The sequence below is a fragment of the Gossypium arboreum genome, chromosome 5 (genome assembly GCF_025698485.1).
Source record: "Gossypium arboreum isolate Shixiya-1 chromosome 5, ASM2569848v2, whole genome shotgun sequence".
Lineage (NCBI taxonomy): Eukaryota > Viridiplantae > Streptophyta > Magnoliopsida > Malvales > Malvaceae > Gossypium > Gossypium arboreum.
Window position 1 is genome coordinate 21,044,647 of NC_069074.1, and position 16,720 is coordinate 21,061,366.

The window sequence follows — 16,720 nt, forward strand, 5'->3', positions numbered from 1 at the left end:
AATACTGGAGAAATTTTAGTTCCCCTACGGCCAGCGTCCCATGAGCCCCGGCTTATAGCTAAAGTAGAGTACCGGGGCATCCAATAAAAGAATAAATGAAAGGGAAATTATATTGTTTAGTATCTAAACTTGCTTTTTATTTCTAAATTGGTACTTAAGTTATTTTTGTCCAAATTAGTAATCCAATTTCTTTTCTGCCACATATTTAAATTCATTTTAACATAATTTAATTAAGATGACATGGAAATTAATACATAATAAAAATATATTTATTTTAAATATTTTTTCATTTATTTTATATATAATATTTTTAATTCATCAAAATCCCCCAAAAATTATATATAATAATATTTTTAATTACAAAATTATATTTCTCATGCTTGATATTGTGCCAAATCGACATATTTATATGCTACTAATTTTGGTGTTTATCACTCTTTTTCTATTTATTTATGAAAATGTAGTGTAAGTCTAAGATGTTGAGAACAAGTGAAAAATATGGAATCACAAGAGAAAAATAAATTAACCTACAACACTTTTTTAGGATTATTTTATTTTAATATTTATTATTTTTATTTAATATTATTTGTAAAATATTTTATTAGGAGTTTAGCTAAGATTAAGTTTTATACTTTCATCTTTTATTGAGTTAGAAATATTCAATTTTATCTTGAAGAAGTTGATTAGCAGTAAAGATGAAAAAGAGAAGCTAGGGAGGTCTTTTGATTTTTAGGAATAGAATAGAATTTTTTTTTTTTTTTTCCCAATTTGCTTTGTGTCATTACTCTGTTCAATTGTTTCCACCATTCTGTTTCAATTCTCTTCCTTAATTAAACTTATTTATTTTAATTTCCTTTCTTTAATTAATTATCATGGGTCCAGGGGTTGAAGTTAGGAGATTCAAAACCGCACTTCAATTTTTTGACTTTGATATTCGCATTTTTCCGTTTTAGAGATACATAGAATTGTGTTCGTAGTTTTTTTTTTGTTCTTTTTATTTTTTGACATTGTTTCAAGAAGGGTTCTATTTGTACGATGGTGAGAAGAATACACAATTGGTAAAAAATAATTTCATTCGTAGTTGTCAATTTATTTTATAGAATAACAAGTTAGTGTAGTTGGGTATATCATGACATTAAATTAATTAATTTAATTGATTTGTGCAATTGAGATAATTAATTAGAGTCAAGTTCTTTTTGTTTATAAGATTATTGAAAATTTAAATTGTCAAAGTTATTTTTAAGGTTATTTACTTGATAATAGTTAATCATTAGACTGTTTTATAATTAATTTGTGATTAAAGAATGATTAGTTATTTGAGATTGGGCCTTAATCACTATAACTGATTCATCAACAAATGAAAAAACATTCATAATCTATAATCAATTTTAAAACTGAAGCTGTCGCACTCGAAGTTATCTAGAATTAAGACCTCAAATGAGTAGTATTTACAATTAGACGCAATTGTTTTTTAATTATTTTATGAGGATTTTTTATTATTTAAATCTTTAGTATGTAAACAAATAACAAAATATTTATTATAGGGAGAAACTAGAATACGATTACAATTCTCTTTGACGTCAAATGTAATCTAAACAACTTGTAACTTTAGTTCAAAATGTTAGACGATTGATTTTCTACACTCTATTCAATTTAATTAGTATATTTAATTGCTATATAGATATTAAAAAATATGTGTTATTTATATTTTAAAATTATAAGATCAGTCTTAAGTTTAAATAAACGTATGTTAGATATTGATGCATAGCTCATTTTGGCTCACACCTATGTTCAACTTGACTTATATATTTAATATTAAAAGGCGTTGATATTTTTGTCTGACTATTTAAAGTTTTATATTTACAAAACAGAGATTTTGATAACTAATTTACTAAACTATTTAAAATATTTATTATGCATATAGATTTTAAAAATATTTTTATTAGAGTTGTGTGATCTAAATTTCTATTAAAGAAATAAAATATAATAGCAAAATAGAAGGATTTATAGGGGCAAAGGCTGAGGGTGCTTCCTAAATTGAGGTTGCACCACCAGCCCCATAATATGGTACAAGCTGCATAAATGGAATCCGTTTAGAAGTACACTTCTATTTGATATTGATTGTACAAGTTGAATTTGTATATAACTTCTCTCCTTCTATTTGACATTGATTAAAATAAAATTTTTCAACTTATAAATAGAAGTAGTCAAAACTTCTTTTATATTAATTTGAATTTCAACATTAGTGCATTTTTTTCTCCTCTACTCATGGTTTATTTCTCGAAAGGGTTTTCACGTATTGTGTGTTATTTTTTCTTTCATTCTTTCTTTTTACTTTGCAATCTTTCTATATTGCTATTATCGACGTTCAATTTTTATAATTTTGCAATTAAAATCTTTAAAGAAATATTTTTTATGAATATGTATATTTTTTCCCTTTTTTCATAAAATAATCTTAATTGCTTAATTTTTTTCAAACTAAATCTTTACATTGTCAACGATGATGTTGATCTTTGGGCTGGTCATGGTTTTTTCATTTTCCTATAATTTTATCTTGTTTTTAATTTAGTCCACGTTATTATGGTTTTATAGTTTTTGGTTTATCAGTTCTGTTTTCTTTGAAAGTAGATGTGGTTTTATTTTTTTATTTTTAGTCATGTTTTGACATATATGATTCAAGCCTGCTCTTGACATTTTTTGGGTCCTAGACGAAACAATAAATTGGATCCCTTTTAAAAAAATTATAAAATGTAATACAATAAAAGTTGAAAATTTTTTGGCGGCCTAGAAGATAAAATATTTATAGTGAAAAATTGAAAACCCTAGACATTTAATTAATTTATTTTAGTCTAAATTTTTTTCTACATTAATTTATGATGCGGTGAGTCTTTTGGGGCTTTTGGCAATTTTTTTTATTGATCTGTATTTATCGTCATATTGATTTGATGATGGTGAGGTTAGGATTTAAAGTTCAACAATTTGATCAAACTTATGCATCTCTAGTTTGCTTTTGAATTATTTCAGTGTTGTAGTTATTATCAATTTATAATTTTTTGAGATTATTTTGCAAACATGACATTTATGCATAATTTGTAATGATTTATTTATCATTTATACTATGTGTCATGTCTTTGTATTATTATTATTTAAAGTTACTATTCATAATAATATTTTTAAAAATAAAATATTTTATTCAAATTAAACCCAGTTTTGAAAATAATTAACCTCAATTTAAGTTTTCTTTCTACCAAATCTCTTCTATCAATAATTCAGTCCGATGGCTAAATTTGTTCATATGTTAATCATATTTCAATGTTTTTTTCAATTTTAATAAAATTAATTCGGATTAATTAATGGTTCAATTTATTATTAAAAACATACATACTAAAAATATTTCATTTTAATATTTATAATTTTATTTTACTATTATCAATTTTCGAATTTATGAAATTTTTGTTCAAATGGCCTTCCCTTAAACAAGTACAAAACCATAGTGGCTTTTTAGATAAGGCCTTCGAAAGAAACTAAGGGCAAAGGCCCACAGAAGATAATATAACGTTACTGTTTGGCAAGAGAGTGGTAATGATTAACACATGGGATCTGACTTCAGGGAATCGGTGGATCCTTTTCTAACTTCTAAAATTTGTCCAAGTCTACAATGATAGACCCAAAAAGTGGAGGAGACTTTTCCGAGTCTTTCTCTTATTATTTTTATATTTAAAGTGGATGGGTACTCAAATTCAACTTTTCTAAAAAAAAAACAAAAACCAATCATGGAAAAATTCCACGCAAATGCTGAAGTTTATAAATCTTAAGGTATATCCAAATTGCAGATGAACATACTTACAGACACCAATACTGAAAAAATATTTTGATGATGAAGAGAGTAGCCTGGCTTGCTTCCTTGCTTCTCCTGGTTGTTACGTTGCATGCTTGTTTATCTCATGCTCACTCTAATTCTACTGCAGAATCACTTGCACTCCTCGATTGGAAAGCCAACCTTCAATCCCTCACAAACCGCTCTGTTTTGCCTTCCTGGACTATCTCGCCTCGAAATGCAGAAGCAAGTCCATGCAGTTGGTTTGGGGTCCATTGCAAAGGCGACAGCGTTTACAGAATCAATCTTACGACCTATGGCATAAAAGGTACATTGCATGGATTTCCATTCTCATCTTTGCCTAATCTTGAAGAATTGGACCTTAGCATGAATGGACTTTTCGGCACGATCCCACCTCAAATCAATCAGCTCTCTAATCTCACTTACCTTGATTTGTCATATAATCAGTTGTCTGGTAAAATCCCACCTCAAATTGGTCAGCTTATTCATCTCAGGACCCTTCACCTTGTTCAGAACCTATTGAATAGCTCCATTCCTGAGGAAATAGGTCAGCTAAAGTCCCTCGAAGAGCTTGCCTTGCAGAACAACTATTTAAATGGTTCCATCCCTTCTTCTTTGGTTAACTTGGCCAACCTGGCCTACTTGTATATGTTAAATAATTCCCTTTCTGGTAACATCCCTTCAGAAATAGGAAATCTCAGCAGCTTGCAGGAACTTTACATTGACAACAATCAACTCACAGGTTCCATCCCTCCCACTTTTGGAAGCCTAAAACACTTGAGATTGCTCTACTTGTCCACTAACAGTCTTTCAGGATCCATCCCTTCTGAATTTGGGCATATGGAATCCCTGAATGAATTAGCACTTTTTAAAAACAATCTATCAGGTTTCATCCCACGCTCACTCGGAAACTTGACTGATCTGACCATTCTCCAACTGTATGAAAATAAACTTTTTGGCCCCATTCCTGAAGAGTTAGGGAACTTGAAATTATTGGTTTCCCTAGAGGTGAGTCAAAACCAACTCAATGGTTCTATTCCATCTTCCTTTGCTAATTTGAGCAACTTGGAAACTTTGTTCCTCCGAGACAACCAACTTTCCGGTCCCATACCTCAAGAAATAGGAAACTTCATGAAAATGTGGATGTTGGAACTCGATGAAAACCAGTTCACTGGGCAGCTGCCACAAAATATTTGCAGAGGTGGAACACTGGAATATTTCATAGCCAATGACAATCATTTTAGAGGACCAACACCCAAAGACTTGAAAAACTGCAGCAGCCTAAAAAGAGTGCGCCTGGAAAGAAATAGACTGACTGTAAACATATCAGAAGATTTCGGAGTCTATCCAAGCTTGGAATTTATAAGCCTTAGTGACAATGACTTTTATGGTGAAATTTCACCTCAGTGGGCGTTGTGCAATAATTTGAGCAGCCTACAGATTGCCCGGAACAACATCACTGGCAGAATACCACCTGAGCTTGGAAACTCAGCTCAGCTTCGGGCTCTTGATCTTTCTTCAAATCATTTAGTAGGGGAGATTCCAAAGGAACTGACAAAATTGACATCTTTAACAAGGCTTATTTTGTCAGGGAATCAACTCTCTGGTGGTATACCAATGGAAGTTGGATCTTTTTCCCAACTAGAGTATCTTGATTTATCGGCAAACAGATTGAGTCAGTCCATCCCCGAGACTATAGGGGATATGTTGAAATTGTACTACTTGAATTTGAGTAGTAACAATTTCAGCCTAGGAATTCCACCTCAGATAGGCAAGTTAGTTCAAGTGAATGAATTAGATCTGAGTCATAACGTGCTTTCTGGGGAGATTCCAACACAAATTCAATCTTTGCAGAGCTTGTCAACGTTGAACCTCTCTTACAATAACCTCTCCGGTAGCATCACCATTTTCAATGAACTCCGAGGCTTGGTCCATGTTAACATTGAGCATAATGAGTTGCAGGGTCCAATTCCTGATATTCCGGCATTTCAAAATGCTCCAATACAAGCATTAGAAGGAAACAAGGGTTTGTGTGGCAATGTTAGTGGGTTGAAACCTTGCAAGCTTTCTAAAAACGGCCACCACAAGTTACTCTACGCAATCATGTTTCCTCTGTTAGGAGCTGCTATCCTTTTAATTGTTATTCTGGCTTTGTATTTCAGCTTCAAAAGTCGGGGAAAACATGCAGATGAAGAAAGTGAAAGCAGCTTGATCAGTGCAAGCCTCTTTGCAATATCGTCCTTTGATGGAAAATTGTTGTACTCTGAGATCATAAGTGCAACAAACAACTTCGATTCTAGTTGTTGCATTGGAAAGGGAGGATACGGAAATGTATACAGGGTAGAGCTATCATCCGGTGATATTGTAGCTGTGAAGAAAGTCCATCCACTGCGTGCTGATGAAGTTAGAGCTGCAAAAGAATTCCAAAATGAAGTAATGGCGTGCATAGAGATACGGCATCGAAATATCGTTAAGTTCTATGGGTTTTGTTGGTCTGCCGAACAATCATTCTTGGTTTACAAATACCTTGAAAAGGGTAGTTTGGCTACAAATCTAAGCAATGAAGAAGCAGGAAAAGAATTGGATTGGGAAAAAAGGGTGAATATTATAAAAGGTGTTGCTCATGCCTTGTCTTACTTGCACAATGATTGCTCGCCACCGATTGTTCATCGAGACTTGTCAAGCAACAATGTTTTGCTTGATGCGGAATTTGAAGCTCATGTTTCGGATTTTGGCACGGCTAAACTTCTCAATCCAGACTCATCTAATTGGACCAATCTTGCTGGAACATATGGATATGTCGCACCAGGTAATTTAGTTCATAGAAATCTTTTGTTGCATAAAAGGTGGATCATCATTCTGCAATCGACTATTTCTTTTTAACAATTTTTCCTTTTCAGAACTTGCCTACACAATGAAGGTTAGTGAGAAATGTGACGTTTATAGTTTCGGAGTTTTGACTATGGAAGTTATCATGGGAGCACATCCTGGTGACTTGATCTCCACACTACCATCTTCATCTCTTGAAATGCGGCTTCTGGTAAAAGATGTCTTGGATCAAAGGCCTTTACCTCCATCAGCAGACGTTCAAGACAAACTGGAATCAGTGATGGAGATAGCTTTTATGTGCTTAGCTGAAAATCCACATTCTAGACCAACCATGTACGCTATTTCTCAGTTGTTAGCCCGCTGAACCATTTCCTCCCATGGGTCATTGCATTGAATTGCAGACCAGAAACGTATGATGTTTGTCAGCTGTTACTCTGAAGTTTGAATATTTTATTGCTGTGTCATTCAAGATATGCAAGTAGATTTGTAAGAATAGTATTCCCAGGTTTTTATGTATCATATTCCCGTTTAAAGTGATTTCCAAGCAAATAGACACCGTAATGTAACTTCTTTTCAAGAAATAAGAAGTCATTTTACAACTTTTATCTTCTTCTTTTTTAATAGAAGAGGAAATACATAAATTAAACAAACACAGTTTTTGGTGACATAACACTAATAGCATCAGCACCAAGTTGATCAAAAAACGCTATTAAAGGAGAATAATACAAAATACTTTATAATATTTACCCCTAAGCCATCAATGCTATACAAAATATTGAACATCATATGCTATACAAAATATTGTAATCAACTTATAACTTCAGACATGATAAATTAGCTTGTTATGTTAGTTATATCATAGCAAGTTTTCTTGGTTATCAATGACGACTTTGACTTTCAATCCAACCACCATCTACAGTACATATATTGCCGGCTTTACTTTCCATTTCCTTGTAGAAGCTCCTGCTCAATGATTGGCTCTCAGAGACAAAAATCTATGGTTGGTTCAAATTTTCTGGTTTTAATCAGGCTGGCTTTAGTTTGAAATTGTTTTGGTTTAATGATCGAGGGGCTTTTTCAAATGCTATTGACTTTTATAATTGAAATTTTCAACAGTCATAGTAATTCTTTTTTTATATATATTATAATATTTGAGTTGGTAGAATTTGTGTGATGATGTGTGTTTGAAGACTATTAAATTAACAATTCTTCAAATCTTCAAATGATATTCGTCTTCACTGTAGATATTGGTGTTAAGATTTTGGGGTTAATTATAATTTTAAAAAGAATTAGAGGATTGAATGAGAATGTATTTAATCAAAACTTTAAAAAATAAAGACTTAATGAGATTTTAAAGGAATTAATTAAAAAATTTAAAATAATTTAAAAGACTTAATGAAAAATTCTAAAACAATTAAAAAAAGAGTCAAAATAGAATTGGTTAATCCAATGTCAAATAAATATATTTGGTTATTTTATTAAATTAGTCCAAAATAATTAATTATTTACAAGAATAATTTAAGTTTAAAAGTATTTACGGGAATGACTTGAAAATAATAGTGCTTGTGGGTTATAGCACCCTCGCAGCTGGTACTCATGCCTGCAATTTCCAAAAATTACTTGATAATTGAAAAAATGGTTAAAAAAATAATTTTTTGGTGCCAACAGTGACACTCATATACATGTATATATAGTTTTTCATCCATATTTTTAAAAATACATATTATAAAAATAAAATTAAATGTACAGTGTGACAAGTCACCGACACATCTTTTTCAAAAAAAAAAAAAAGAAAATTACTTTAGTTTTTGATACGGACACTGTGGTGAACGGCGCCCACACAGTAAAAAAAAAAAGAGAGACTTACACAGTAGAAAGCACGTAAAATCTCGGAAGCACATACAAGGATGTGGCACGTCAATTTCCAAAAACACAGCTGGGTTACGAAAACTATAATATAATAAAGATATATATAAGCATTTATATTATGTACTTTTATTGATTTTGAATGAATGTATATGCAACAAGCCCTAAATTTTTAAACTTATTTGATAACTGTATTTTTTTCATGATAAGGGAGGGGTCCAAGGATCAATCTTAAGATTTGACGTCGACCAAAATTTCATTTCAACTGAAGTTTTTTTCTATTACCCCAAGGGCGAAGTTGACATTTTAATAATTATACTTAATATTATAAAAAGATGCCCCCGAAAATCTTGTAAACTTAAAAAGTTATTATCCAATAAAATTTTAAGCCATCCAATAAAGAACCCAAGTTCCATCCACTTCAAATATTCTTCTCTTGTTTCCTAACAATGTGGAAGCTGAAATCATCAGGTTGAGCAAAACAACAGCTCATCTCTTTTCACTTCTTCTCCCCAACTTTACATCACTATATAGTCTCACCTGCATGGATCTAAGGCCCCCAAGGAAAAAGATGGCTTTGTTCTCAATGCTTCTTTATATTTTCTTAATTGAGGTGTTCCGTTAATTTCTTGAGGGGCTGTGGGCATTAGGGTTCACTTTTGGAGAAAAGTTAGGCAAAAAATCCTTCATCCCATGCCATTCTGCATTTTTCCCATATCAAAGCGTGCTTATATAGACCATGTCCAGTTTTCCATTTGTTTGTTGTGTCCATTATGTATTCCAGACACTGATTCAACAATGATATGAGAAGAAGGAAGCTATGTCCATGCTTCATAGCATATTATATATCCCACACCTAAGCGCAGACTAAGATATTTGACTGACCTCAAAATAGATGGCAATTGGCAAGGACATCATGTTGTACAACATCATATAAATCTTGAACAGCCTTGACAGCACCTTTTTCATGCTCCGGCTTTCTGTTTAAGCCACAACCAAACCAAAGGACAGAAATAAGTATAAGAAATCCAACAACCAGTCCAAAGAAAATTATCCAATTTCATACTACCTATTCCTAAATCCTATATACAGATACAGAATTTTATGAGAAACATGGAAGGTAATATATAAAGATAACGAGAAAACCCCAAAGACATCTGTTTAACCTTTTCCTTTGAAATTTGTATAGACAAAAATCATGATGCAGGCTTTTATAAGCAACTCATTTTCCCTTTGAAATTAGTATATCACAGAAGTGAAAAGAGTGCCGGCACCAAAAACTAAAGGAAAATAATTGTTTTTACTGGCAAAGGGGTGCTCACCGCCAGAGTGCGCGCACCAAAAAAATAAAAATTGAAATAGGGTGCCGGTCACCTAGTACACGTTACCCTAAAAAAGTTATTATTTTTTATACACGATAGAATATATATTTTTAAAAATTTGGATGAACAAAATACACATACGTGCTGTAATGTCTAACACTAAAAAAGTATTTTTTAAATTTTTTTGGCAATTATCAGGTAATTATTACCTAATTATTGACATGGGTGCTGGCCATGAGGTGCCATAACCCTCTACATCATTCATTTCAAGTTATTCCTGATAATATTTTTGAATTCGGATTATCTATGTAAATATTTAATTATTTTGAGTCAATTTGGTAAAATAACCACTATATTGTAAAAATTTCAAGCAATAAAATTAAATAAATTTATATTTTAGTTACTTAACTTCAAAAAGTTAAAATAGTTACTGAATTATTTGGAAATTTAAAGTCATTGGATTATTCAAAAGTTTTTTTTTAAGTGACAAGGTTATTAAAAAGTTTTTATTTAAGTTACAAGGTTATTAAGTTTTTTTTATAATAAAAAAAATTCGCTAGCGAGCTCCAAACAACGATTCAATGATTGGTATAGTAGATCAAAATTCATCGACGAATAGAAAAATATATCTTAGGTCTAAAGTAATTCGATAGTTAGTGTCCAAGGGCGTATATAGGGGGTAGGTAGGGTCCTTGCCCCCCCCCAAAGTGAAAAATTGCTATTTTAGTCCTTTCATAACCAATGAATTTATAAATTAATATATGGTGAAATTATATTTTGACCCCTAAAAATAAAAAAAAAATCTTTTTAGTCTCTTAAAAATGGCAAAATAATAAATTAATAAATGATAAAATTATGTTTTGACCTCTCAAAATTTTATAATTAATTTTCGGCCCATCTTTAGAAAATTCTAGATTTGCCCCTATTGGAGTCAAAGATCAGGAAAAAAAAAAGTTGTTTAGATTTTGACTCGTAGATTCAAGACGTTCAAAGTTGTTTTATGAAAAAAGAATTGAACTGTAGAAGAGAAAGACGAGAGAGCTTTCGATTAGTGTAGATAGTGTGAATAGAAAAGGCTATATAATAGTGATTTTAACAATCCGGAGATTTAAATGAAAGTTTTAAATAATTTAATGATCATTTTATAATTTTTTAAAATTGAGTGATAAAAATATAAGCTTGCTAATAATTTAGTGACACTGAATGTAATTGAGTGACATTGAATGTGATTTACCCATAAAATTTTAAAAATTAAATAATTTTTTTAACTAAAATATTTTTCATTTTGAATGGAGACTAAACAAAATTCGATAACGTACTAAAACAACAGTTAATTCAGTGACAAAAGTTAACTCGAGTGAGGCAGACATGTGATTAATGTCAAAGACTTCTTAAAATCTTTCCCCTTTTCTTTTAATATTTAACTACCATTAACTCTCTGTTTAACTAGGAGATTGACATTTTTCAATAATTTATTTGATTAAGTACTACGTATTTTTAAATTTAAAAATTATGAATTAAGTAATTATTTACTTTTTAATATAAATTAATTATTTATTATTAATTTAAAGGTTAAATACTATTTTTTGGCTGTTATATTATAGTTAAATCATCACTTTAATATTTTTACTATTTTTTTTATTAATTTGACTGCTATACTTTCATTCGTCATTTTTCTTATTCTAATTTAAATTTCTGTTAAAAATAAACCAATCAATGACTCTTTACTACATGTGAAGAAAACAATAAAAAATACTAAAATTTTCAGAAAATTTTAAAAATAATCAAAAGTCCAAAAATATAAAATAAAAACCCTAAAAATCTTAAAATCTTAAAAATTATAAAAAAACTAAATAATCAAAATATATTTTTAAGATTGTATTTTTTAAAATTACAAGTATCCGAAACATTAAAATAATTTTAAAAATCATAAAATTTTAAAAATATATATGTTTGGATTTTTTAATAATTTTATTATAAATTTTGATTATATTTACTATTGTTGACGTAATATCTAAAACTACTCAAATAGGAGAAATTTTAAATTTTTAAATAAAAAATTATCATAAAATATTATAAAATTCTAAGATTTTCTAAAAATACTAAAATTCGAAACAAAGGTTTTCCCCTAAACTTTATGATTTTTTGAAGTTTTGCGTACTTATAGTATTATAGAATATTTCTATAAAATTCAAAATAGACTATGTGTTTAATTTTTATAATTTTCTAAACTTATGAATATTTGTTATAAGTTCTTAGACATTTGGGGCTAGCCTGTCCTTAAATAAGTAAAAGTTAAAATATGTCCTTTTAACTCTATTTATGTTCGACAATTTAGAATTTAATCTTTATATTTTTATTGGTAGGAATTTAATCTTTTATTTTTAAATTTTAAAAATCAGGTTTAATTATTAAATTTAAATTTATTACAATTTTTTAATTTCATTATTATCTAATGAGTGTTTTTTATGTCAAAATATAACAACAATAACAAATTTTAAAGAAAAAAATTAACAGTGTTAACGATTAGATTAAAGTAAAAATATTAAATTTTGAAAATAAATATATAGGAACTAAAATCAAATTTCGTAAAGAGAATGGAACCTTTTGCATATTTTAACCATAAGTAAACTATCTTTAATAAATAATGGCTTTTTAAATACGTCGTCTCTTAGAGAAACCATGGTCAAACACAAGACTGGTGGAGAGTGGAGAGTGAACGTAGATCCGATTTAACAATAAAAGATTAGTCTTCCCAAGTTTTAAATGCGGTATGAAGCGCTTGCTTTCAACGTCTTTCAAAGACCAAACTTGCAATGGAGGGGAAGACGAAGACCCCAACAGTGTAAGCCAATTTTCCAAGTCTTCCTTTTATTATTTTTATATTTTAAGTCTGGGTATGGCAATTCAACTTTCCAATGAGTAAAAAAGAAAAAACAATCATAAAGGAAAATTGGACTCAAATGCTTTTAACCTTATATAAATTTATATCCAAATTGCACATAAGCTTAAAACTAAATATCAATAATGAAATACTGTTGGGAACCTTGAGTTGTTAAAGATGAAGAGAGTAGCCTGGCTTCCTTCCCTGCTGCTCCTGATAGTTACGTTGCGTACTTGTTTATCTGATGTTGAGTCTAATTCTACAGCAGAAGCACTTGCGCTCCTCAATTGGAAAGCCAGCCTTCTATCCCTCACAAACCGTTCTGTTTTGCCTTCGTGGACAGTCTCGCCTGGAAATGCACAAGCAAGTCCCTGCGGTTGGTTTGGGATCCATTGCAAGGGTGACAGCGTTTCCAGAATCAATCTTACGAGTTATGGTGTAAAAGGTACATTCCATGCATTTCCATTCTCATCTTTGCCTAAGCTTGACGAGTTAGACCTTAGCATCAATGGACTTTTTGGCACAATCCCACCTCAAATCAATCAACTCTCTAATCTCACTTACCTTGATTTATCATATAATCAGTTGTCTGGAAAAATCCCACCTCAAATTGGTCAACTTATTCATCTGAAGACCCTTCACCTTGTTCAAAACATGTTGAATGGCTCCATCCCTGACGAAATAGGTCAGCTAGAGTCCCTCGAAGAGCTTGCCTTGCAAAACAACTATCTAAATGGTTCCATCCCTTCTTCTTTGGGTAACTTGGCCAACCTGACCTACTTGTATATGTTAAATAATTCCCTTTCTGGTAACATCCCTTCAGAAATAGGAAAACTTAGCAGCTTGCAGGAACTTTACATTGACAACAACCAACTCACAGGTTCCATCCCTTCCACTTTTAGAAACCTAAAACACTTGAGATTGCTCAATTTGTCCACTAACAGTCTTTCAGGATCCATCCCTTCTGAATTTGGGCATATGGAATCTCTGAATTGGTTAGTACTTTTTAAAAACAATCTATCAGGTTTCATCCCACCCTCACTCGGAAACTTGACTGATCTGACCATTCTCCAACTGTATGAAAATAAGCTTTTTGGCCCCATTCCTGAAGAGTTAGGGAACTTGAAATTATTGGTTTTCCTAGAGGTGAGTCAAAACCAACTCAATGGTTCTATTCCATCTTCATTTGCTAATTTGAGCAACTTGGAAACTTTGTTCCTCCGAGACAACCAACTTTCCGGTCCCATACCTCAAGAAATAGGAAACTTCATGAAAATGTGGATGTTGGAACTCGATGGAAACCAGTTCACTGGGCAGCTGCCAGAAAACATTTGCAGAGGTGGAACACTGGAATATTTCATAGCCAATGATAACCATTTCAGAGGACCAATACCCAAAGACTTGAAAAACTGCAGCAGCCTAAAAAGAGTGCGCCTGGAAAGAAATAGACTGACTGGAAACATATCAGAAGATTTCGGAGTCTATCCAAGCTTGAAATTTATAAGCCTTAGTGACAATGGCTTTTATGGTGAAATTTCACCTCAGTGGGCGTCGTGCAATAATTTGAGCAGCCTACAGATTGCCCGGAACAACATCACTGGCAGAATACCACCTGAGCTTGGAAACTCAGCTCAGCTTCAGGCTCTTGATCTTTCTTCAAATCATTTAGTTGGGGAGATTCCTAAGGAACTGACAAAATTGACATCTTTAACAAGGCTTATTTTGTCAGGGAATCAACTCTCTGGTGGTATACCAGTGGAAGTTGGATCTTTTTCCCAACTCGAGTATCTTGATTTGTCGGCAAACAGATTGAGTCAGTCCATCCCCGAGACTACAGGGGATATGTTGAAATTGTACTACTTGAATTTGAGTAGTAACAATTTCAGCCTTGGAATTCCACGTCAGATAGGCAAGTTAGTTCAAGTGAATGAATTAGATCTGAGTCATAACATGCTTTCAGGGGAGATTCCAACACAATTTCAATCTTTGCAGAGCTTGTCAACGTTGAACCTCTCTTACAATAACCTCTCTGGTAGCATCACCATTTTCAATGAGCTCCGAGGCTTGGTCCAAGTTGACATAGCACATAATGAATTGGAGGGTCCAGTTCCTGATGTCCCAGCGTTTCAGAATGCTTCAATACAAGCATTAGAAGGAAACAAGGGTTTGTGTGGCAATGTTAGTGGGTTGAAACCTTGCAAGGTTTCTAAAAACGGCCACCACAAGTTACTCTACGCAATCATGCTTCCTCTGTTAGGAGCTGCTATCCTTTCAATTGCTATTCTGGCTTTGTTTTTTGGCTTAAAAAAAAAAGGCAAAGATGCAGATGAAGAAAGGGAAAGCACCAAGATTGATGAGAACCTCTTTGCAATATCGTCCGTCGATGGAAGATTGTTATATGCTGAGATTATAAGTGCTACTAAAAACTTTAATTCTCAGTGCTGCGTTAGAAAGGGAGAATACGGAAATGTATACCGAGTACAACTGTCATCAGGTGATATTGTAGCTGTGAAGAAAGTCCTTCCACTGCATGCTGATGAAGTTAGAACTGCAAAAGAATTCCAAAATGAAGTAATGGCGCTCATAGATATACAGCATGGTAATATTGTGAAGTTCTACGGGTTTTGTTGCTCTGCTGAACAATCATTCTTGGTTTACAAATACCTCGAAAAAGGTAGTTTGGCTACCAATCTAAGCAATGATGAAACAGCAAAAGAATTGGACTGGGATAAAAGGCTGAATATTATAAATGGGGTTGCTTATGCCCTGTCTTACTTGCACCATGATTGCTCACCACCAATTGTCCATCGAGACATTACAAGCAACAATGTTTTACTCGACTTGGAATTTGAAGCTCACATTTCAGGTTTTGGCATGGCTAAACTTCTCAATCCAGACTCATCTAATTGGACCAATCTTGCTGGAACATATGGATATGTCGCACCAGGTGATGTAGTTTATAGAAATCTTTTGGTGCATGAAAGGTAGATCATTGTTCTGTAATTGACTATTTCTTTGTTTTTCCTTGGCAGAGCTTGCCTACACAATGAAGGTTACAGAAAAGTGTGACGTTTATAGTTTTGGAGTGCTGATTCTGGAAGTTATCGTGGGAGCACATCCGGGTGATTTGATCGCCACGCTACCATCTTCATCCCTTGAAATGCGGCTTCTGGCGAAAGATGTCTTGGATCAAAAGCCTTTACCTCCATCAGCATACATTCAAGACAAACTAGTATCTTTAATGAAGATTGCTTTTATGTGTTTGGCTGACAATCCACATTCTAGACCAACCATGTGCGCTGTTTCTCAGCTGTTAGCCAGCTGAATCTTTTCCTCCCAAGGGTCTTACATTGAATTGCAGACTGCCATGTACGGTGTTTCTCAGCTGTTACTCTTTGAAGTCCTAATATTTTTATTGTTGTGTCATTGCTGATATACAAGTAGATTACTAAGGAAACTTTACCAGGTTTTCATGTATCATATTTATGTTTAAAGTGATTTCCAAGCAAATAGACCCCATTATGTAACTTATTTTGAAAAAAGTAGATTTGATTTTAATACTTCTCATTACACATTCCCATATGATATATAAAATATTCTAACTTAAGACGCATTTAACAGAGGACTTCGACTTTCAAACGTGCAATTATCTGCAGTATATATGTCGAATTTACTTACAATCCCATTGCACAAGCTGGTCAGTGACTGGCTCTCTGAGAGAAAAATCTATGGTCCGTCCAAATGTCAAGCTATGCATCGAAGTTTTTTCTACAGTATTAGTATCTGGCACTTATATTGGGTACGTAAGTATAGATAAGATCATCCAAATAAATGAAAAAGCTAAGAAAAATTGAGTTGGAAGGATTTGCGATGTCTGTTTGAAGAATATTACATTAACCAGTCTTGAAATCTTCAAATAGCTATGACTTGTCTTCAGGAAATTAGTAACTATGAAAGCTACCCTTTAACAACTTAATTTAA

At 32.2% G+C, this 16,720-nt stretch overlaps 2 protein-coding genes across 3 annotated transcripts; both read left to right on the forward strand.

The window, feature by feature from the left end:
• Nucleotides 1-3,835: 3,835 nt before the first annotated feature.
• On the forward strand, nucleotides 3,836-7,304 carry LOC108468753 (MDIS1-interacting receptor like kinase 2-like). The gene is made up of 2 exons (XM_017769610.2): nucleotides 3,836-6,647; nucleotides 6,739-7,304. Exons 1-2 carry the CDS (start codon nucleotides 3,875-3,877, stop codon nucleotides 7,029-7,031), a joined length of 3,066 nt encoding a protein of 1,021 aa, XP_017625099.2. The 5' UTR covers nucleotides 3,836-3,874; the 3' UTR covers nucleotides 7,032-7,304.
• A 5,225-nt stretch (nucleotides 7,305-12,529) lies between these two features.
• On the forward strand, nucleotides 12,530-16,333 carry LOC108468754 (MDIS1-interacting receptor like kinase 2-like). 2 transcript variants are annotated; one of them, XM_053027897.1, is made up of 3 exons: nucleotides 12,530-12,700; nucleotides 13,005-15,686; nucleotides 15,772-16,333. In XM_053027897.1, the coding sequence occupies exons 1-3, from the start codon at nucleotides 12,622-12,624 to the stop codon at nucleotides 16,062-16,064; spliced, it is 3,054 nt and encodes a 1,017-aa protein (XP_052883857.1). In that variant the 5' UTR covers nucleotides 12,530-12,621; the 3' UTR covers nucleotides 16,065-16,333. The 2 variants fall into 2 exon arrangements, with proteins under 2 accessions (XP_052883857.1, XP_017625100.1); XM_017769611.2 differs by lacking the exon at nucleotides 12,530-12,700 and having other exon boundaries at nucleotides 12,759-15,686.
• The last annotated feature ends 387 nt before the right edge of the window (nucleotides 16,334-16,720 follow it).

Coding starts and splice junctions, on each gene's coding strand:
- LOC108468753 (XM_017769610.2), top strand. CDS start 3,875: ATGATGAAGAGAGTAGCCTGGCTTGCTTCCTTGCTTCTCCTGGTTGTT. Junction 6,648..6,738: donor ATATGGATATGTCGCACCAG/GTAATTTAGTTC, acceptor TTTCCTTTTCAG/AACTTGCCTACACAATGAAG.
- LOC108468754 (XM_017769611.2), top strand. CDS start 12,917: ATGAAGAGAGTAGCCTGGCTTCCTTCCCTGCTGCTCCTGATAGTTACG. Junction 15,687..15,771: donor ATATGGATATGTCGCACCAG/GTGATGTAGTTT, acceptor TTTCCTTGGCAG/AGCTTGCCTACACAATGAAG.